General features: G+C 38.2%; 2 protein-coding genes, 1 long non-coding RNA gene and 1 other non-coding gene across 6 annotated transcripts in view; 2 read left to right on the forward strand and 2 right to left on the reverse strand.

Annotated features, from left to right (window-relative positions):
- The window catches only part of LOC101746475 (ankyrin repeat domain-containing protein 50), a 73,994-nt gene extending 53,641 nt beyond the window's left edge, over positions 1-20,353 (reverse strand). For all 3 annotated transcript variants that reach the window (XM_062675402.1, XM_062675403.1, XM_038019577.2), the window contains exon 1: positions 19,576-20,353. The gene's annotated coding sequence lies outside the window, so the exon portion shown is untranslated. The remainder of the gene's footprint in view (positions 1-19,575) is intronic.
- TRNAL-UAG (transfer RNA leucine (anticodon UAG)) lies at positions 13,206-13,285 on the forward strand. The gene has a single exon. It is a non-coding gene; the product is annotated as a tRNA-Leu (tRNA).
- On the forward strand, positions 16,022-17,055 carry LOC134201148 (uncharacterized). The gene is made up of 2 exons (XR_009976354.1): positions 16,022-16,243; positions 16,342-17,055. It is a non-coding gene; the product is annotated as an uncharacterized LOC134201148 (long non-coding RNA).
- A 2,186-nt stretch (positions 20,354-22,539) lies between the features above and the next one.
- LOC101741431 (U6 snRNA-associated Sm-like protein LSm2) lies at positions 22,540-22,980 on the reverse strand. The gene has a single exon (XM_004925917.5). It carries the CDS (start codon positions 22,905-22,907, stop codon positions 22,620-22,622), a length of 288 nt encoding a protein of 95 aa, XP_004925974.1. The 5' UTR covers positions 22,908-22,980; the 3' UTR covers positions 22,540-22,619.
- Positions 22,981-23,187: the final 207 nt, after the last annotated feature.

Below are 23,187 nucleotides of genomic sequence, written 5' to 3' on the forward strand. Positions count from 1 at the left end.
TTAATAAATATAGTCATAATCTTTGCCAATATTACGAAACATAAAAATAAATAAATCACACAAACGAAATTCAACCTTACGAACCTTTGTATAGAGTCTAACGTGATTTCACAAAACGGACGGCACATTTTCCCACCACAAATTTTTTTTTTTCTTTATTATTATTTATAGAGCGGTTTAGTTTATCACGTGTGCGGGGTCATTGTACTCGAACAATAATAAACTGTGTACAAATTTATCTTAGGGACGATCGCGATTACGAATCTGTGTCACGTCAGTGTCAAAAAAAAAACTCTTAATTATCTTTTGCAAGGACTTTTTGGCGGGAACGCGAGGAGCGAAGTTTTGTGTATTGTTTTATTTCGTCTATTTAGTGTGTGTTTTAAATGTGTACCTAATAAGTGTGGCTTGTTGACCTATTTAGTATCCGTAAGAGCGCACAAATGTGGGAAAATAAAAGAAAAAGCCGGAGCTTCTCGTGTACTTCCAAAAATTTCACTGAAAAAAACCACAATTTTACTGAGATTTATATATCATCCCATATCATCCCAAATGTTATAAATTAATGAGCTTCATTTCATTTCACTCTATTTAATGATTTCTGATAAAAATGATATAAAAGATTAGGCTGTATGGCATATGATACCTTAGCCTTTCCAGTTGGAAAAATAGAATTACTACATTAACTTTTCTAATTAACGCGTATACATACAGGCAAAGGAGTCTTCGGTTAGCTTTGTACGCGACGTAATAAGGTTCCGATTCGAAGGGGAGGGAGCCGTTACATAACACACAATTGAGACTTCGACCTCACGCCTCAAGATGCATGGCAACATCCGCTTTCTGTAAAAGCTACAAAAAATATTTTTTTGCTGTAACATAATTTTGTGTCGCATGGCGTTTTAAAAAGTTAATTTACATCTTATTTAAAATATATTAATATTTCGTCCTGTGGAAGAATCCTCTTGAAATACGGAGCACCAGTGCGTTAATAAATCAAAACAGGACAAGGAAGACCAGCTTAAGCCGAGCAACAAGGAATATTTCGGGCATGCAGATCCGATTAAAAACCCTCATCACTCAAGTGACAGACTCACCAGGAAGACAAAGGCAGCAGGAGCTTTTTTATTTTTTTATTGTTTAAGTGGGTGGACAAGCTCACGGCCCACCTGATTTTAAATGGTTATCGGAGCCCATAGACATCTACATGTATAGTTACAGCGGCTGCCCCGCCCTTCAAACCGAAACGCATTACTGCTTCACGGCAGAAATAGTAAGGGTGGTGGTACCTACCCGTGCGGACTCACAGTACGTCCTACCACTAGTAAGAAAGATGCCTTCAGCACGGAGTACCTCTCTTCCCTCCAACCTTAATAAGATGCTGGAAAAACGATAATCTTTACCACGGTTACCAGTCCTCTCTGTCAGCGGACTGGATCCGCCCACACTCTTATACGGAGCTGAAAACATTTAAGGGATGTTGGCATGACCACAAGATTCCACTGTCCTGGTTTTCTAATATGAGGCAATCGTGATTCAAGCAGCAAAGCAGTCAATGAGTTTGGTCTTGAGGAGTATTCTTAAACCTTCAAATTTTGGATCGGCAGGACGTACCGAGGTGCCAGGTGAGGAACCCGCCTGCTCTCCACACCTATTCCAACAATCAGACACTTAGATGAACGAGAATCTTAGCCTTATGGTGGATTAAAAAAGTCACCACCAAAACACTGGTATTGCTTTTCGGATCTCGTTTACATGACACATCATCCTTCTTCTCCAGTCGTGCTCCTCATGTCTCAGGATTGCGCAAAACCTAGATCTATGACTCTTGGCCCTCGCGATGTAGTGCTACCTCATCCTGTCTTCGGCTGGTCTGGAAGCATGGTGATCGGTGGGACCGAGGGTGTTGTGGACCTAGTCAGATCAGATCAACACATGGGACTGCACCCGCGCAATCTTTATCCTTCCACTTTCCAACAATCACTAGTATTTCAAGATTGTCTTCATATTTCCTGGCAACGAGTCCAACGTGCTGTAGGTTCTGCTTAAGAGAGATGCTGGACAGAAGCTTATTTTAATTTTGACACATCACAGCGCGCTCATTAAAGCAAAATTAACTTATTTCAGGGTCGAACTGGGCAGAAGCGGCTACAAAATCTATTTCCCGCTAAATTATCAACCCTGTCAATCCGTTTCGAAAAGGTTAAGTTCGACGATAGTAAAGTTATTTATCAGCAGACCCGTACCGACACTTCGTCAGAGATAACAATGAAGAATATCAAATTGACATTAAACACATATTGGTATTTATTTTTACGTACTTAATACAGATGTGGACAAAGGAAGCAATATGACAAACAATATTTGGACCAACACGCCTAGATAAAGTACGAAGAAAACCGTTTGAACCCATCGAAACGCATAGAGGAGACAGAGAAAAAAAAAAACCTGGTTTACTGGTGCTAGGACCTCTTGTGAGTCCGCACGGGTAGGTACCACCACACTGCCTATTTCTGCCGTGAAGCAAAAATGCGTTTCGATTTGAAGGGTGGAGCAGCCGTTGTAACTATACTGAGACCTTAGAACTTATATCTCAAGGTGGGTGGCGCATTTACGTTGTTGATGAATATGGGCTCCAGTAACCACTTAACACCAGGTGGGCTGTGAGCTCGTTCATCCATCTAAGCAATAAAAAAATTAAAATAAAAACCTGGAACAAATTTTCGAGCGTGAAGCAAATTTTAACGTGATGAACATGTAACCCTGATACACACAGAGAAAAGGACAAAAACTTTCCACCATTTGGCAAAAAGAGACTTGACTGACCTAACGTAAGATGGTCAAATGGCCTATGTACAATAGCCACGGACTGGTCTAATATCGCAAAAAACAGAGAAGAATGGCCATGAAAGAGAGCTCTAAGCCAATGTTCTAAATGTTACTTTGGTTTCTGAATTACATAGGTTATTTATTTATTTAACATTTCGCAATACGTTTGACGATCGGGGTCCTAGAGTTTCCGGTCAAAACCAAAAGAGGACTTTTATTGCTTGCTCAAACACAAATAGCACTGTTAATAGTTGGTTTAAAAAAATATTTATATAATGAAGTCAAGACCGGTTAAGCTCAAGTGGTTATAGTAACCAAAGAAGCCCGAAGTCGGGCATTTCTTTTCTTTTCTTTATAACTCGCTTTTATTAACTCGAACCTCGAACTGCGTCTCTTCCAATCAATGTAACGAAATCTTTAAACTTATTCGTGGCTACCTTCAAGATCTCTGATTAAAATGAACACTACACACATATCATTGACCGATTATAATACAAATGTTCTATTACTTTAGCCTAATATCCTGACCACAGTATCCAGGATGGTGCTCCAGCGTATTTTATTTTTTCTCCTACCTACGCCGAAAATTCGGTTTTCGTCCCGCTGTACAGGGAAGAAAGTAATTTTTTCTCCCTGGGTACTGACAAGTGCGCATGCGCGTTAGTGTCTACGTCTGCTCTCGCGCACTTAAAATTCTCCGCCATTGTTGTGATCGGGTAATTTGCAATATTGTGTTAAGTGTAAAAGTGAATTAAACAAAAGGCAATAAAATTCAATAGTGAAATATTAAACAAAGATGAGTTCATCAGACAGTTCTTATTTAATTAGTAGTAGTTTATTTAAAAATAAAAAACCAGTTAAATTGTTTTTGTTATGCGTATGGGGGGGCTCCGCCCCCCCTACCCCCACCAGGGCTTTGCCCCTGGACCCCGGCTCGGTATTCCTCGAACTTTCGGCCTGGCAGGAGAAAAAATAGTAAGTGCACCGCGTGAAAAAAGTTGGACATTTGCTCCCAATTTTACACGCGGGAGGAAATGTCCAACTTTTCTCCCCTGGTGCAAAATGTACCATTACCTTTTATCGTTTTTTTTTACTTTGTACTTTTATACCTTAACAATTACCTCTCTCGTAAACAATTCCCGGCGAACTTACTTATACATGTAATTACACGCCCTAATTATCACTAAGCCATACACAAGACCATAACACTTCGTGCAGTGGCGGCACGAGTCCTGTGAAAACCCCCTGAACCACTCAACTAAACGACGCCTCACACTCTCGCCCCAACCAAAGCGAAAAAACCCTCTGTATCGACACCCATAATGACAAGGTCTAATCTAATCTTTAATTAGTCAAGAATTGCTCATCTAAAAGCTTACGAAAATAGAACTGTCAATATAAACAGTCCAATTAGCACGCGATACAATGCACAAATAAAAATAAAAAGAACAAATACCCACCCGAGTCAACAGACTTACAGTATATTGACCGTCTCGGACATTAATAGAAACGGCCCGTTTCAGCGCCGGCCCGCGACATTACCAATGATTAACGGTGTCAACGGTTGACATCTACACATGTAGCAAGTTCAATGATACTAGACTAATAATCGTTAATTTCGATATTATAATAATCATAACAACCGGGCACAAGTCACGCATGTTTATCAGACCCCAACTAAGATTCCCTGTACTATAAGAACCGGAGACTATCTGTCATGATTTCGAGTCAGTACCTTCATTTCTGAATATCGTGTCTCGTTTGAAGACCACTTGGTTTTTTTATGAATGAGAAATTACTGGTGGCCCAGAGATCTTTTCAATTTCACCGGGCCATGTGGGCGAGTAAAGGCTCAGCCAGAATGGGTGGGCTTTGCTAACAGCTGCCCGAGCGCCTCCAAAAAAGACCTAACAACGCAACTGCTTTGCGAATGCATCTACCACCGGAACGGAATCGCGACCCGCTGAGAAGATCCGGCGAGAAACTCAGTGAGCTGTGTCCATGAGTTAATTCGCACGGTGATCGGTGCTTGAAGGGCCTAAAAACACCAAGTGGTCTTTACATTTAATCCTTTCATAGTTACCTATAACAGATATACCAGAGACAGAAACAGATAAAGATAAATTGCGCAACATTAAGGAAGAAGGAGAAGACGCAAGGTAACATCTCCTAAGTTAGCAATAAAGGTTTGCAATTATTTTCCTACGCAACTCCCTAATTCCAAAACTTAGTTTCCATTGGCATTCGGGATTTTCCATGTTATTGCAACATCCAGCTGAGTTTCTCGCGGGATATTCTCAGCGGGGCGACATTACAAATGCCATCGCGAAACTGCTCAGAGCTGTCAGGTCTCTGTCGGAGGATTTCGAACGGCTGTTAGCAAACCTCCCTCCTGACTGAGTCCGTGCTCGCCCACATCTACCTGAGTCACTAGAATTCTCTCCAACTCAAAAAAAAAACTGATCGCACTAAATGATCTGAGGGATATGAGAGAAACTCCAATAATCACATATTGTGTATATTAAACTCTACATTATCATTTGGTCTTTTAGTGTTTTTTTTTTATTTGTCAAAGAACTTCAATGTTAAAATTGTAATCTTGCCAGCCAGCACGCGGCTTCTTCATTCCAATCTACTTATGCCTAAAAGCTTGTTATGCATTTAAGTTTTAGCTACAAATGTACATAGGTATCTGTGCGAGCATCAGAATCTACGTACCATACATTATTCTTCTTCTTCCTACCGTTTTCCCGGCCTAGTGCCAGGATTCCCTTTCTTACTTAAACTCCTTTTTTAATGCTACCTATGCTGATAGCCTTCACCCTAACATGTAGGTGAGCTCACGGGGCTGAAACCGGAGTGTTGCTAACACTGGTCCTAGCAAAAGCAGTGCATTGCAGAATCTACCACCGGCTCGGAAACTCGACCCACTGAGAAGATCCGACGAGAAACTCAGTTGGCTGTGTCTATGGGTTTATTCGCTCGTCGAGCCCTTCGTCGCAAGCGACGGGTTCGACGAGGACGGTGACCGGTGCTTGTGGTACCTAAAAGCACCGTTAATGGATCGGAGACTCCTCTTGATAACACTTAGAAACACTTTGCTGTTGACATATTGTATGAACACGAAAATCCGAGTCATCATACCCCGTGATCTAATACGTAGTTAATTAACATTATTACATCACTAAACCGATAAAACTAAATCTAACGTAGATTGACTGACGGTATCAGCGTTCTTCCGGCATACAGGCGTATTTAGGTCGGGCGGCACTTCGCCTCCACGTAGGGTTGACACTATTTCACCGTGCACTACGAATAAAATTATTACGCATTTAAAAACAAACCCTAACTGTCAATACTAGAGCCGTGTGCTTAGTCCGTTTGGTCGTTGATTTGAACTTTGTTATTTAAATGATAAAATGTTAAATTGATAAATATCAAAAAATAGAGGGTAGACGCCGTAACGCCAGAGTATAAAGTGGCGGTGCGTGGACAGAGTCGCCCAGTCAGTCAGTGTGCTGTGGTTAGTGCGAGTTATTTAACTTCTCGATAGAGTAAAAGTTAACACAAATTTGTATGGAGTTGGAAAAGTTCCTCTAGCGGTGAACGTAGGGGAGATATTCCAACTCCATACAAATCGTTTGCAGTTGTTCATCCGATGCGGGAATCGAACCTACGACCCTCGACGCAATAGTCAGGGCCGCTAACTACCGCACCACCGAGTCAGTCTATTGATTAACATTTTTTTTTCCATTTTCAGCACCTTTTTTTCCCTACCTATCCTGATAGCCTTGAGAGACTATATCAGCTTCTCCTTGACGTGTAGGTGAGCTCACGAGGCTCAAACCGGGAGTGTTACTAACACTGGCCCTAGCAAGAGCCGTGCTTCACAGAATCTACCACCGGATCGGAATCGCGACCCGCTGGGAAGATCCGGCGAGAAACTCAACAGGCTCATGTTTAGGTTAGGTTGCACGTCGAACTCTTTGCCGAGTTCGACGAGTACGGTTACCGGGGTCCCTGCTCCTAATGTTAGAGCTAAAGATGTCTAATACAAGGGTTATTGAATCTGCTGGATCCGTAAGGACGTGAACGTTACAACTATCCTAAGATCCATGTCTATTAATCGCCCAATTCGAGCAGTTGAATTAACGCTATCAGATTGCTATTGTACTAAAAACAGTTGAATCTAAAAGCCATAATCACGTTCGAGACACCCTTAGCTATATGTACTCAAAAAGCCTTTTTGTATGAAATTAATTAAAAATTATTTCGTCTTACAACCCTAAACGTCTAACAGAAATAGTTCAAATAGATTACACGTGAATTTAAACATTTATTTTTGCATATTGAAAAAGAATATTTATGTGAGGTTTATTGGGAGAAGGAGAAGGGGAGGTGTGTGCGTTGTGTTGTTTGTTGCGTGTTGTCCTCCATAAAGACTTATGGACTTATTGTTGTCTGAAATAAAATAAATCATTCATTCATTCATTCATAAACCTCATCGGAGCGGTCAATAAAACATTACTTATAATTACATGTTTATTCGCGTCAGCGACCGCGGTGGATCGCTGCACGTTGACCACTGACTAACGTATGTTGCTCATTACTATAAATGCATAGTAAGCTAAGCGGGGCGGGGTATCATTACCTACATTTATAAACACCTACATTTATAAACTGAATCAAGTTTTAATGTGTATTATATGTATTTACCATGCGCCGGTCGGATCAAATTAAGATGACTCCAGCATCAATGTCGCTATCCACTGCGCGGAGGATAGGCAAGAATGGAGGAACATGATCCGAACAGAAATGCTCCGTAAAGGTCACGATCCTCAGCACTGAGGTACATGATGCAAGGAGAAGTATATTATATATCAAAAGGTAAAAACCCTATTTTTTCGGGCAAGGGGCCGCCCCTTATACGAGGTATCCGCGCCTAAGGACACGCGAAGTATATGGGACTTGAAGGTCTGCAGATTTTGGGCGCAGAAGATTACTGGTGGTAGGACCTCTTGTGAGACCGCGCGGGTAGGTACCACCACCCTGCTTAATTCGGCCGTGAAGCAGTAATGCGTTTCGGTTTGAAGGGTGGGGCAGCCGTTATAAGTGTACTTGAGACCTTAGAACTTATATCTCAAGGTGCGTGGCGCATTTACGTAGTAGATGTCTATGGGCTCCAGTAAAAAAAAAAAAAAGTTATCATTAATCTGGTACCCGTTCCGGGAATATCCTCAGATCATTTCACTTCAACTTTAATACTACAGTCATCTTATGTCAATTTTCTTTGTCAATTGATAACATAAAACTTTGAATCGCGTTGTGACGTAAATCTTTGAGTCGTACAGTGAACGCCACTTCAAAGTCACCTGTCACTAAAACATTCTCTCAGCGGCCGGACAATAGTACCTGTTAAGCTGTCAACGTAAATTTCAAATTTAAATAACCTAAAAATTTATAATGCATAACGTAATGCATTATTAGCATTTCACAAGTCCAGATGTCGTCGTCTTCCAAACCGTTCAATTCTCCGTTCACCCCAGAATGGATGTAAGATCTGAAAGAACACATCTTCGTGGATGCTCCATACAGATGGTCTATTGTCGTTCCGTTGTTCAATATTCACAAAACAATAGAAAACTGCGACGTATGGGACAAACAAAGAAATGTGTGTCACTTCGTATAGATATATGCGAGTAGTTTGTAAAAAACAAACACAAGATCGAAGATGGTTGCGGGAGAAAATAGTGTCTAAAAGTGCATTATTTCCTACAGTCTTCGTGGGCCGCAAACACTATAAACTACGCTTACATTCCGATCTTGCGTTAACGGTGCTTTTAGGTACCTTTTTAGTGGTGGTAGGACCTCTTATGAGTCTGCACGGGTAGGTACCACCGCCCTGCCTATTTCTGCCGTGAAGCAGTAATGCGTTTCGGTTTGAAGGGTGGGGCAGCCGTTGTAACTATACTTGAGACCTTAGAACTTATATCTCAAGGTGGGTGGCGCATTTACGTTGTAGATGTCTATGGGCTCCAGTAACCACTTAACACCAGGTGGACTACCCATCATCTACTCATCTAAGCAATAAAAAAAATTAAAAAAAGCTCCGATCACCGTCCTCGCCGAACCCGTCGCTTGCGACGAAGGGCTCGACGAGCGAATTAACCTATAGACACAGTCCACTGAGTTTCTCGCCGGATCTTCTCAGTGGGTCGCGTTTCCGAACCGATGATAGATTGTGCGAAGCACTGCTTTTGCTAGAGCCAGTCTTAGCAACGTCGTCAGGTTTGAGCCCCGTGAGCCCACCTACTAGTTCGGTGAATCTAGAATAACCCCTCGAGGTTACTAGAATAGGAAGACAAAAAATTCCCAATCTCACGAAAACCAAACGTAAATGTCAAGTTTATTCATTTATTTATTTATTTATTAGGCACACAATTCGCATTACAAGCAAAATAGATACACAATAAATACCAAAAGTAAAATATCTGGCTTGCAACATAAGCCATATAAATGTGCGCACGATTAAACAAGATAAATGAGCTGAGTTTGTACACAAAGTAATAATAATTAACATTGTGCACTTCTTCTCTATATTCTCTAAAGTGTGGAAAATTTCATACTCCTCCGTCCGCGCAATTTTCGTAAAAAGGGATACAAAGTTTTTGTTTCACGTATTAATATATAGATAATAATAATAATAAAATAATAAATTCTACGATAGTTAGCACAATATTCTAATATCGACGAACAAACGACCACGGAAACTGCTGAGCACCTAGTCGAAACGCCCGAAATATTATGTTATGGTAATATAATCGTTATGGTAATATAAAAAAGCGCGATGCAAAAAATAAATTTTCTTATTTACGACGTTTCGAATAATTCTCTACCGACTTATCTCAAGACATGCTTCGCGAATGAATCTACCACCGCATCGGAATCGCAACGCGCTGAGAAGATCCGGCGAGAAACTCAGCGGACTGATGCATTATAAAATTGCACGAAAGGCAAAGCGTATGAACAAACTTTTAAATATGTACAAATTTTTTTTTAATATTATTTTTTTTATTGCTTAGATGGGTGGACGAGCTCACAGCCCACCTGGTGCTAAGTGGTTACTGGAGCCCATAGATATCTACAACGTAAATGCGCCACCCATCTAGAGATATAAGTTCTAAGGCCTCAGTATAGTTACAACGGCTACCTCACCCTTCAAACCGAAACGCATTACTGCTTCACGGCAGAAATAGGCGAGGTGGTGGTACCTACCCGTGCGGACTCACAAGAGGTCCTACCACCAGTAATTACGCAAATTATAATTTTGCGGGTTTTGATTTTTATTACACGATGTTATTCCTTTACCGCGGAAGTCAGTCGTGAACAATTGTTAAGTACGTATTTCATCAGAAAAATTGGTACCCGCCTGCGGGGATCGAACACTAGTGCATCGCTGGATACGAATACACCGGACGTCTTATCCTTTAGGCCACCACGACTTCTGAAATATACCTATCTTCAATATACCTATCTTAGGTTGGAATCGGAAAAAAAAGCTACAATTACATTAATTAGATACTTGATTTACGCACTGTCCTAATCCTAGATCATCTGTTTCACACGACTTTGTTATCGGAAAAATAATAAAAAAAAAAACGAAACGTACCAAACAAATGCACAACAAAATTGTATTATGCACAAGTCACGCTACCGGAAATACTTATATGGTCGCTATACCGGAAGAACCCCGGCGTCGACACAACTGTCGTACTGGCGACTACATTTTTTTTTTTTTCTGTAAACACCCACGGATAAACTTATATAAGGGAATGTGAATTAAATAAAACAAGCTATATTACGAACATCTTAGTGAACTAGAGGTCCCGCAGTAGTCGAAATTCGACTATAATTAATTGAAATTGTATAATAATAAGTTGTACACAATTATGATTGTATTTTATACTTCTATAATCACAAACTTCGCCAAGGCTACACAATATTTATTCTATTCTCAATTTGACCACAGACGTCAACAACAAAAGTTTGACAATAAATAGTATGCATGCGTGTGTGCGTCAAATACATGGTGTATTTTTTTTTTTTATTGCTTAGATGGGTGGACGAGGTCACAGTCCACCTGATGTTAAGTGGTTACTGGAGCCCATAGACATTCACAACGTAAATGCGCCACCCACCTTGAGATACAAGTTCTAAGGTCTCAAGTATAGTAACGACGATAACTGTCATCACGAGTCTAACGCGTATAAGTTTAAAGGTCTTTCTGCGCCCTTGCGTGTAAGGTTTGTGTGATGTGTCATTTCAAGTTCAAAGGGTAATAAACGGTCGGGCCTTTCGTCTACGTTTCGATCAGGGTTAAAGACGAGGGGGTCGACGCCGATCGATATTGCGCCGTCTGTATTACGGCCTCCCAGTTATGATTCAGCTCGAATCAAGCGTAATGGGGGATCGTTGGATGTATCACCGAAAGATTCGCTCTAAGGCCCCGTTTATCGAATTATAGCAAGCTTATTGCATGGCTTAATTTAAGTGTCGACTTTTTTTTATTGCTTAGATGGGTGGACAAGCTCACAGCCCACCTGGTGTTAAGTGGTTACTGGAGCCCATAGACATCTACAACGTAAATACGCCACCCACCTTGAGACATAAGTTCTAAGGTCTCAGTATAGTTACAACGGCTGCCGCACCCTTCAAACCGAAACGCATTACTGCTTCACGGCAGAAATAGGCAGGGTGGTGGTACCTACCCGTGCGGACTCACAAGAGGTCCTACCACCAGTAGTAATACATAAAGCAAAAACTTTGTACCCATTTTTACGAAAATTGCGCGGACGGAGGAGTATGAAATTTCCCACACTTATAGAGAATATTGAGAGGAAGTACAGAATGCTCATATTTCTTAAAAAAATATGCATAAAAAATACAATAAATCCATAAAAAACATTACACACACTACCATGTAATTTACACACACACGAATGCGTACCATTTGTTTATTGTCAAACTTTTCATATTATTGCTTATAGTCTGTGGTCAAATTAAGAATAAATTAAATATTGTTTGTCTTTATTAATATTTGTCTAAAGTTCTTGGCGAAATCTGTGATTAGGTATATAATTTGACAATAGAATCATAATAATGTTCAAACTTATAATTTCAATTAATTATAGTCGAATGTCGACTATTACAGGACCACTAGTTATTTTTAATTCGTGTATAGGTAATGGTTTTCATTCATCTCTTTCTGGGAATATTAATTTCTTAAATAGGAACTTTATGATTAAATTACCTAAAGAATCTTCCAAATTATTGCGTAAATGCGTGAACTATTACACTGCCGATCTCGTACTGTTTTATTATTGCCCTTGTAGGCAAACGAGCATACGGTCCGACTGATGATAAGTGGTTACCGTCGCTCCTTCACGTCAGTAATGCCAGGAGCAGAGCCAAGCCGCTGCCTACCGTCGTGCTAAACAGTTATTGACCCACAGTCATCACAACGTCAATGCCACCACCAGTAGTGGATTTACATTAGGGGCCGTCGGGGCAAGTGCCCAGGGCGGCAAATTTTGAAAGTAAAAATTTTTTTTTTGTCTTATCAATATTGCTCAATATAATTAATTAATTATAATAATTAATAATTTTCTTTTTAATTGATAATTCAAAAAATTCAGTTCATCAATTATTTGTGAATTTTTTGGCACTTTTGGTAAATTATAATCAAAATGATTTAATCAATTTATTTCCTTGGAGATTTAAAATAATAATCGATTTTTCTATTTTCTGTAATTAAAGAAATTTAATTAGTTTTTTTTATGTATTTTAATGATGAGTCACCCTTAGTCAAAATTTATAATTGTTAGAAAAAAAAAAATATTTACTTATGTATGTTTTTGGAATATATGACATATGATAAAGTTTCCGCAATAAATTAGTCATTTTAATTTTGAAAAATAAAATAGGTACTTATATAAACTAAAAGTTTAGGTAAAATTCCAGTATTGGGGCGGATTTTTTTCCGGTGCCCAGGAGCGATATTAAGTTAAATCCGGCCCTGGCCGCCACCCACTTTGAGATATGAGGTCCATTTTTGGAGAACGGCTGCTTCAGCCTTCATTGATACGTAGCAGAAATAGGCAGGATCGTGATACCCACTCGTATGGTCTTACTAGAATACACCTTATCAGTTAAAACCATTGTTTGAGTTCGATAACAAATTACAAAACAAAATTTATCCAGACGCGATTCTTTCCCTGTTCCGTGATAAGTGTTTGTTTAAAGCGCTGCAAATTATGTACTTCAAGGATGTCTATTATAACACAGAATGAATCCAAAGTTCATAACGTTTGATTACAGGCAGCGTGGCCGAGCGGTCTAAGGCGCTGGTTTTAGGCACCAGTCCGAAAGGGCGTGGGTTCGAATCCCACCGCTGTCAACGTAATCTTTTTTCGGTTCAATTTTTGATCATTTTTTTCAATGTTTTTCTAGTCATCTTTAATTTGAAATTTTATTGTGTAATGCGAAATTATTATTTTTTGGTACAGATCATAAGTTAAGTAAGCTTAGCTTTTGGATTGATACTATGATCTAATAGTATATGAACATTATAGGGGCTGTCGACAGTCCCAGAAACCTGATCTCTAAGGCTAGTTCAATGTACAAAATGGGAGACTTCCATTGCATACATTCCGATAGGGTTTTTTCATCTTATTCCAACGGCAAGACAGACGGAGACAATATATCATAATATGCTTTACCGGCAGTAAACTAACAGGTAACCCTATTCGCAATTATGGTGGTATTACTGGTGGTAGGACCTCTTGTGAGTCCGTACGGGTAGGTACCACCACCCCGCCTATTTCTGCCGTGAAACAGTAATGCGTTTCGGTTTGAAGGACGGGGCAGACGTTATAACTATACTGAGACCTTAGAACTCATATCTCAAGATGGGTGGCGGCTTTTACGTTGTAGATGTCTATGGGCTCCAGTAACCACTTAACACCAGGTGGGCTGTGAGTTCATCCACCTATTTAAGAAATAAAAAAATGAAAAAAAAAAAAAAAAAAACTCAGTCGGTTATGTCTATGGGATAGTTCGCAGGGTGACTGGTGCTTGGAGACCTTAAAAGCATCGAGAGTGGATCCGGGGGATCCGACAAGACATGCTTTGGGCGACGCGTTTGTTTGGACAAGAAATGTGTACGAGAATTCGTACGCACGCCGTTTTCTCTCTCAAACAACCACTGTTATTTCGTTCTGACGAGGTCTTATCCACAGAGACAACGTATCATGGCTTATCATTACAAGGAAACTATTACAAAAGTGTTATATTACGCATATATTTGCTTTTTATATCGCTGTACATTTAATTACTTTGATTACGTTTTAACGGTATTTATTAAGAGCATATTTTGTGTAATGTATATAATTTTAAATTTTAAGAGTGTGTAATTTTTATTTCATAGACGGGGGGTCACATACGAAATGAAAATGAGGTTGGTAAGAGAATGTTAACTATGAATGTGGATGGTTATAGAGGAAGAGGTAGACCTAAGAATAAATGGATAGATTGCGTGAAAGACGATATGGATAAGAGGGGAGTGAGCGAAGAAATGGTATATGATAGAGGAGTATGGAAGGAGAAAACATGTTGCGCCGACCCCAGATGACTGGGAGAAGGGCAGGATAATGATGAGACGGGGGTCACGAGCCGCGGTTAGAGAGAGCCCATAGACATCTGAAGATAATGGACATGAAGTCACGTCTCAATCGTGTTTTAATTTAACAACTGTCCCACGCTCTTGTTGGTTCCTCGCGTCCCCTTACGGAGGCGGCGATCGGGCTTAGTGGCTGTCCCCTCTACCCGGGGGTAGGCCCCCTGCCTAACAAGGCATTGATCTATATAATTTTACTACTTGTTTCCTAGCCCAAACTAAACATAATCCCAAAACCATAGCTTTTTTTGGCCTAGCTATTGCTAGTAACTTCTAGGGGTTATGCTAGCTTCACCGGACGTGTACCTAGCTCAGATCTGCGATTTCTAATCATCCACCGGATCGGGATCGCGACCCACTGAAAAGATTCGGCGAGAAACTCGGTCGATTTGTGTCTATGGATTAATTTACACGAAGTACCCTTCATCGCATTCGACGGGTTCGCGGAAAACCGTATCCAGCGCTTGCGATGTCTAAAAGCACCAATAACAGAACGACAAGATCCGATATGATCTTTGAGACCATCTTCTCACTATTCTTACTCGTGGGACGCAAGCACAGAATAATTTTCAGCTTTTATTAAATAACGAAAGTCTAGCGAAAGTAGGGGATGGAGATAACGGACTGCAGAAGAATCACGATCCTCCACCAGCTTTCTCCTATCGCGAACCCATACAGGCTTGCTTGCTTTAAAGAGTAGATGTTAAAGTTATTAGGCAAGAAATACCTCGCGACCTTTTGCATCAAAGTGAGCGATGTTCTCGCGCGTGAAGTTTGACAATCCGTGGACACATCTAGGTACTCTGAATGTGAGAATTAAAAAAAAAAACCACATATTCCTCGTAAACAGGGAGATTGCAATTGCTATCAAACGGAGCTAATTTAAAAAAATGTTTACACCAGCTAATTGTAATTTAAGAGCAAATGAGTCACGAACTTCACATGACGCCGACGTGTGTAAGTGACGCAGGTAGGTACATACATATGTGCATGCTACTTATAATGTGCATTTTAATAAATATCTCGCTGTTAATGATGAAAACCGTATTTAGTTTTTTTGCCCTCTTTATTTAGGACGTAGTTTATTGTACATTTTTTTTAGAAAGGATTACTGTTGGCCCGAAGGCCTTTCCAGTTTCATCGGGACAGGTGGGCGAGCAAAGGCTAAGCCAAGAGGGGTGGAATTTGCTAACAGCTGCCCTAGCGTCTCCTCATTGTACTTTTTTGTTGAGTCTCGACTATAACCAAAACTACATAGATCATTCAAGGCTTCAAGGCAACGTTATCCTGAATTATTCCTAAATTTGAATTAAGACAACGGCTCGCCTGTTCCCCTGGCTTTGTTGAATAGGCGACGGTAATCACTCACCGCCAGGTGGACCGTATGCTCGTCTACCTACAAGGGCTCACTGGCGGTAGGACGTCTTCTCAGTCCGCACGGGTAGGTACCACCACGGAATAGATAAATAAGGTTGGAATGGTAATGTAGGCGGGGCAAGCGTGCCACAGTTATGATAGAACAAACATAACTCGACCGATTCTTTCATTCACCGCGTTTAGTGCGCTTCGGACTACTTGGCGAACAGATCTCCGCTTTATAGTGCCGTGTTGTGCAATTATAACTTGTAAAACAAAAAATCAGACCTCAAGTATAGAGCGAGGAGGTATATCTTTCGATCGGTAAGTCGAAATTACCATTTAATTACAATATTATTTGTCTAAAACATAAAAATATACTGAGCATTAAGAAATTCCAAACATTAACAATATTATTGCAGCAAGTTATAAATAGCATACATTGCGCGATGTGTACTCGCCCAATGAACGCAATGACCAAGTCAGCTTCCAATGTACTACATGCATTGCGTTCTCTACACTTCAATCTTTGAAATTTCGGCCTTTGCCCTGATTGGCCGTGCAGTTTGTCGATAGTGAGGTGACCATGTGGTAAAATCATCGACAGAATTCTCGACTATATTTACATTTGACATGGATAATTTTTGCACTATTTTATATTTAATTAATGATACCTAGTATATTCTTAGTGAGACGTATTTTGAGTAAAATAAATATGTATTATTATTATTGAATTATTATCATTGAATTAAAGTGAAGGTATAATATAAAGGGACATGTAGACCTCTAATTTACGGGTATTTACTATATTGTCTAAGACGTATTAAAATCTAAGTAAAATGCTATTTGACTTATGCAGTAAATTAAAAATTTTAGGTTTCCTAAAGAACCTAACGCCAGGGAACAATGGATTGACGTGACAGGTAGAGGAAACTGGAGACAAAGACGAGTACTATTTGCTCTAAACATTTTACTGAAAATGATTTTATCATAAAAAAAATCAGAATACACTTAGTTTTGAAAAATTCATTCGCAATTAATAGCAAGCGCCAACTGCTTAACAAATACGTTTTATTCCAGCGACAGTGACTATTTGTAATTAATAAAAGTAAAATAGTTTTTTTTTTCAATATTTATTTCATGTTTCATTTTCTCCATTCATTCATCAGATAATTTATCGATAAAGAATAGCGATTTTATCAAGCACTAGCGTGTATGAACATTTTTATTGCCTTTTTGCGTGTGTGAGTGTGTATGCCTACGGGTGTTTTGTGCTAGTTTGCGAACGAATATCTGTCCTGAGATTTATGTGTGGGTGTTTTTGTTGTGTGCGAAATACTTGTAATCACAGTGTGTGTATGTGTAGAAATTAAAATAGTGGGGATGAAGCGGCGACACTGGTTCTAATACAAAATTAGAGCAAAGGCCTTTCCAACCTTATTTATCTATTCCGTGGGTACCACCACCCTGCCTATTTCTGTCGTGAAGCAGTAATGTGTTTCGGTTTGAAGGGTGGGGCAGCCGTTGTGACTATATTTGAGACCTTAGAACTTATCTCAAGGTGGGTGGCGCATTTACGTTGTAGATGTCTATGGGCTCCAGTAACCACTTAACACTAAGGGGGCTGTGAGCTCGTCCACCCATCTAAGCAATAAAAAAATAAATAAAAATATATATAGCAATATGTTGCAGACAATTTTATAATGTGTAATGAGAGCAAATATCCGTTTTTGTTGCATTCTATAGGGAATAATAATGTACCCACAAAGTACACAAATTAAGGTTATCTGATAATAGTTTATTCAAACAGAGAGTTATCACATTGGAGAGTTATACACATTGTCTGGACTGATAATTAACAATAAAATTAATTTAAAAATATTTATCAAAGTGACCCGCCAATCCTGGGCCGAAGATAGTATTGTAAAAGTTATAGTACATACATTGCATTTAGTATGAAGTCTCTCTTTTAACTATTTTTTTTATTGCTCTTGTAGACAAATGAGAATATGACCCACTTGATGATGAGCAGTGTGCGTGATCAAGTCAGTAATGCCAGGGGCAGAGTCAAGCTGTTGCCTACTATAAAGGCCTAAGGTGGGGACACCCTGTGACTTAGAACTCTGAGTCACTGAAGGCGTTGTGGTCTAAAGGGTAAGACGTCCAGTACATTCGTACCTAATGACATAGGAGTGTTCGATTCCCGCACGCTGGTACCAATATTTCTAATGAAATGCGCACCTAACAAATATTCATAATTGACTGCCAGTGTAGGAATAATAATGTAACAAAATTCAAACCCGAAAAATGGTTATTTGCGTAATTACTGGTGGTAGGACCTGTTATGAGTCCACATGGGTAGGTACCACCACCCTGCCTATTTCTGCCGTGAATCAGTAATGCCCTTTGGTTTGAAGGGTGGGGCAGCCGTTGTAACTATACTGAGACCTTAGAACTCATATCTCAAGGTGGGTGGCTCATTTACGATGTAGATCTCTATGGGCTCCAGTAACCACTTAGCACCAGGTGGACTGTAAGTTTGTCCACCCATCTAAGCAATCAAAAAAATGAATCATGAAAACTGAAGGAAGTAGCGTTGAGTTTTATATTCTGGCATCTTCTGCCATCGAGTTATCTTATTGTTATAAATCAGTGTAGAATGTAGTTCACAGAGTTGTCTAATTTTTGTAGTATTGCAGTTTTTTCTTTAGGATTACTGGTAGGTTCTCAAATGGATTTCCTAAGCATACAGTCTTTTTTTTTTTTGTTGCTTAGATGGGTGGACGAGCTCACAGCCCACCTGGTGTTAAGTGGTTACTGGAGCCCATAGACATCCACAACGTAAATGCGCCACCCACCTTGAGATATAAGTTCTAAGGTCTCAAGTATAGTTACAACGGCTGCCCCACCCTTCAAACCGAAACGCATTACTGCTTCACGGCAGAAATAAGCAGGGTGGTGGTACCCACCCGCGCGGACTCACAAGAGGTCCTACCACCAGTAATAAATTTTGTCTCATTTTTTTTAACAATGATTTTTGAGCTAAGAGTTAGTCAATAAGATTGGATTTATTTTTGTATGCTATATTCATCATTAGTTAGAATAAACTTAACAATCTTTATGGTCATACAATTTTACAAACAAATTAATACTCATTGTGAGATCAATGATTATTAAATAAATCCCCCCAATCTAAAAACATGTATAAATATTGTCTAGAAGATATCATTAATATTGATTGCTGCAAAATGGTGTCCATCTTATATTATTATTGAATATAATATCTTAATTTTTATTCTTACTGGCCAATAGGCAATGAATTACTTTGTATGGTAATATACTGCCCCACCTACAAAATGTCCTAACAGATACTACAAATAAATAAAAAATGAATAATTTCTTTATATATTTTATATTATTATATTATTATATTTTTCTTGATATATTTTAAGTACCTTACTGATTCGAATTTATTAAGCTGTCCAAATCAACTGACCCTAATGATTAAGTTTTGATAACTGTAAAATTATTGATTCACTTCAGCTATTAATTTTTTTTATTACACAAATATATATATATATTTATAGTTAAAATATTTTGATCCAAATCCAAATTTAAATTCGTAAATTGAATGAATGAAAATAATTCGAACTTACTTTTTTGGAATTCCGTTGAAATGTGCAAAAGAAACGCTGAAAAACACTTTGTCCTCAAACAATATACAGCCTAGAATGAAGCTCACATCACACAGCCACATTACACCCACAATAAGAACCTTTCACGTCCATTTCGTGCGATTTTTTTTTTAAATATTTACATTCATAATCACATGTTAGGGAATTTAAGTTAACTAAAAATTTATTAAACTTAATACACAATTTAGAATTAACTATTAGGCAGTTGCATCACTCGCGACGAAAATAACCGTGAGAGAATGATCTATTCATCGGGAATTTCGATCCTATCGTAGCGTTTGTATTCTCTTTGCCTTTAGCGAGTTACAAACAACGAACAGAAAACGAGCGAACCCAGCGGACAGAGATTGGAGAACAAGAACATCGAAAAGCTTGAAAATTGAAAGTTTGGCATTTTGTATGAATGAAACTTCTGAGTTGTCAAGTATGAGTCACTTTTTCTACTACTAAATTAAATCATTTTGGACGTTTCTAATTTCATTGTTGTAAATGAGTCGACTATTATCAAAGCCGGCAATGTGACTTTTGGACAATTATTGGTAAATCAGAAAAACGAATTATTGACTTTGTATTTCATTGGCAGTCACAAAACACTTCTGAACGACATCTTAGATAAATAACAGGTTAAGTATTAACCTTTATTTAATGCAGGTTTTGAACCGTATTCTTTGAAGGAGACGATTATATTCAAATCAATCTGTATTGACATATCAATAATTTTTTTTGTCCCAATGCACAGATTGCCTTTGTTATTAGAGGACTCAAATGTGTCTTTAATTTTCTGAGATCTCATATCAAACAGATACATGTAAAAAGGAAAAAAAACCGCGTCAATATCAGTACTGTTACTGTGCCCTACACAACGAAGTAACCTGATGTAAAAAATGAGAGTTCTAATACCAATTTTATTAAATGTGATGTTTTCTTGACATAAAAAAATTAAACCCAACATATCGACGCTTGAAAGGCAAACGTGACTCAGTGACAATGCGTGAACTTTACAGTAGACTAATTTAAAGTTGAAATACCTGAACAAAAATCTATTTTAACGAATCTAGCTGTAGGATTGAAATAATTTTATTAGATCTAGAAATATGTATTTTTTGCGCATCGAATATGGTTATTACCAATCATTTATGTATATAGCAGTTATTGTCGCTTAATTACATTACATTTGCCTTTCAAGCGTCGATATTAATGTAATTTTAAATTACAATTAAATTTACCGATATAAATTCGACTATACCATTTCTCAAAGATGATTCACAATTTTCATTAAAACATTTAAAACTATACGGTACTACATGCCCTTGTAGGTAGACAAGCGTACAGCCCACCTGAAGTTGAGTGGCTACCGTTATCCATAGACTTAAGTAATGCTAGGGGCAGAGCCAAGCCGCTGCCTACCGTATGTGGATGCCCGGATTCTGCTTTATTTTCAAAATATTCAAGGAACCATTAAAAGATAAATATTGAACCGTGAGTAAAATTTACTCTAAGCAGTACTCTTAAGCAATTGAGAATGTAATTTTGTTGGATGACAGAAATGACAAATATGTTGTGATGTCTACAGATTCCGGTAATCGATTCAAGCCAGATAATTCGTTGAAGTTGTAGCTAATAAGTAAACTGTCTCTTAAGATTAAGAAAAGAAAAGATTTTCTACATATCTGTTATACTACTATTTTTAGTTAAGGCTTTTAAGAAATACTGTGAGATTTTCCCAGTATGAATATATAATCTACCATTATGGTAGATGTATTTTAAGTATGGTATGGAAAATGGCGATAGCTGTCAAACATTAAGCTTTTGCTTTTTTATGTCACAAGTCACAAATCAATTTGATCTAAGAAACCAGTGATTTAAAATAGATATATGTAGATAATACTTTATATTAATTTTGTAATAAAGATTATAAATCTATATTTATATTTAAATGTAGAACTGCAAAAGTATATTTAATTGAGACTACACTCGCGAAAGCCGAAGTAAATATCAGAATATTCTTTGAAAATAATATTCCAGCGGCTTTGTGAAATAACTGCTATAAATTGTACCTATACAAAAATACGCATTGTTCGGTACCTAACTCTTCACGAATGTTATACGTCTACTCGAATTCGCCCACAAAAAAAAATTTAGCATAGAAGTCCAGGAGTAATGCGATGTAGTCTATATTGAAATAATGAAAATAATGTACGGTACATAGGTACGGTACTTTAAAAAAATATTGTACATAGATTAGAAAGGTGTTCATTTATCATATTTTCACTAACAAAATTTCAATATGTAACGGAAACTTACAACAAATGTAGTTTTAAAATTATGTTTCTATCTATATATTTCTGTAATCTATCTAGTTATATATATATAAATGAATTGCTGTTCATTAGTCTCGCTAAAATTCGAGAACGGCTAGACCGATCTGGCTAAATTTGGTCTTGAATTATTCGTGAAGTCCAGAGAAGGTTTAAAAGGTTCAGGTTTCAGGAAGGTTCAGTGTTTGGCAAGCAACATATTTTAATGATGCTTTTACAATCCCTTCTGCCTATGGAAAACTATGACATGGCCATCTTCAGAAAAAGTATATCTTAAAAATCCAAAATAACAGCTTTGTAAATATTTACATCCAAATTATGTACACTAGAGATCTAAATCAATTCTGGTTTGAAAAAAGGCTTAAGTATTAAGGAATGCAGCTATGTCTAATAATTATCAGTATAGTTTGATGTGAAAGGTAATAAAAACTTTTTTCTGTGATACATTTTTGAGAATGGTAAAAATATAGATGTTTTTTATTGATAAATTATTCTTTCATACTCTGGTATAAAACTTACATAAAACTGAAGAACTAGGTTATTTTTCGATCAAAGGAAACTTTCTTTTCTGAAATGAATATCCGGAGACCGCTACTAAAACACTATATTATAAGAATGATTTATTAAGAAACTTAAGCTTATATTAATATGTACACTTTAAATTGAAGTTGTAGGTTAGGTTAAGTTCTATCTTGTTGAAACGGTCGCCTCCTTTCTAGCGGCATCCTGGAGAAGCTGGGTGTCTACCTCATCAGCCGGCAGTTGTACGTATCGAACCACGGAGCCTCTTATAAAACAATTTTTCACTGATAACATATGAGGATACTTTTCAGAGTCAATCACGCTTATATCCGAAAGCTTTATATTGAGATATTGATCCACAGAATGCAACGTCCCACATATGCTGAGGTCATTTTTCAGCTCGACGACTACATCCTTACCGACTAACGATTTGAAAAACGAGTAAAACAACATTTTTCGTTTTGTTTGTTTGAAAACGCGCTGAAACAGTAATTTGGCTTGGGTTCTTCAATTAATGTCATTTAAAACTCAAAGTCAAAATCATAAAATGTCAATGCCAATAGCTTTTTGTAGCGGTGTGAATCGGTATTTTCCGTAATTTTGTTAGTTTTGTGCAGGAGCACCATCTCATTTCCAATGTCTTGCATTTACTACGTTTTCGTTACCTGTGCTTAAATTTTTAAAACAAATCGGGACTTTTTGGCGGGAACGTAAGGAGTGAAGCTGTGTGATT

Source organism: Bombyx mori, chromosome 23 (assembly GCF_030269925.1).
Source record: "Bombyx mori chromosome 23, ASM3026992v2".
In the NCBI taxonomy this organism is placed as follows: Eukaryota; Metazoa; Arthropoda; class Insecta; order Lepidoptera; family Bombycidae; genus Bombyx; species Bombyx mori.

Bases quoted from the DNA above. Each gene is read 5' to 3' on its own strand.
- LOC101741431 (XM_004925917.5), bottom strand. From the start codon at position 22,907: ATGTTGTTTTACTCGTTTTTCAAATCGTTAGTCGGTAAGGATGTAGTC.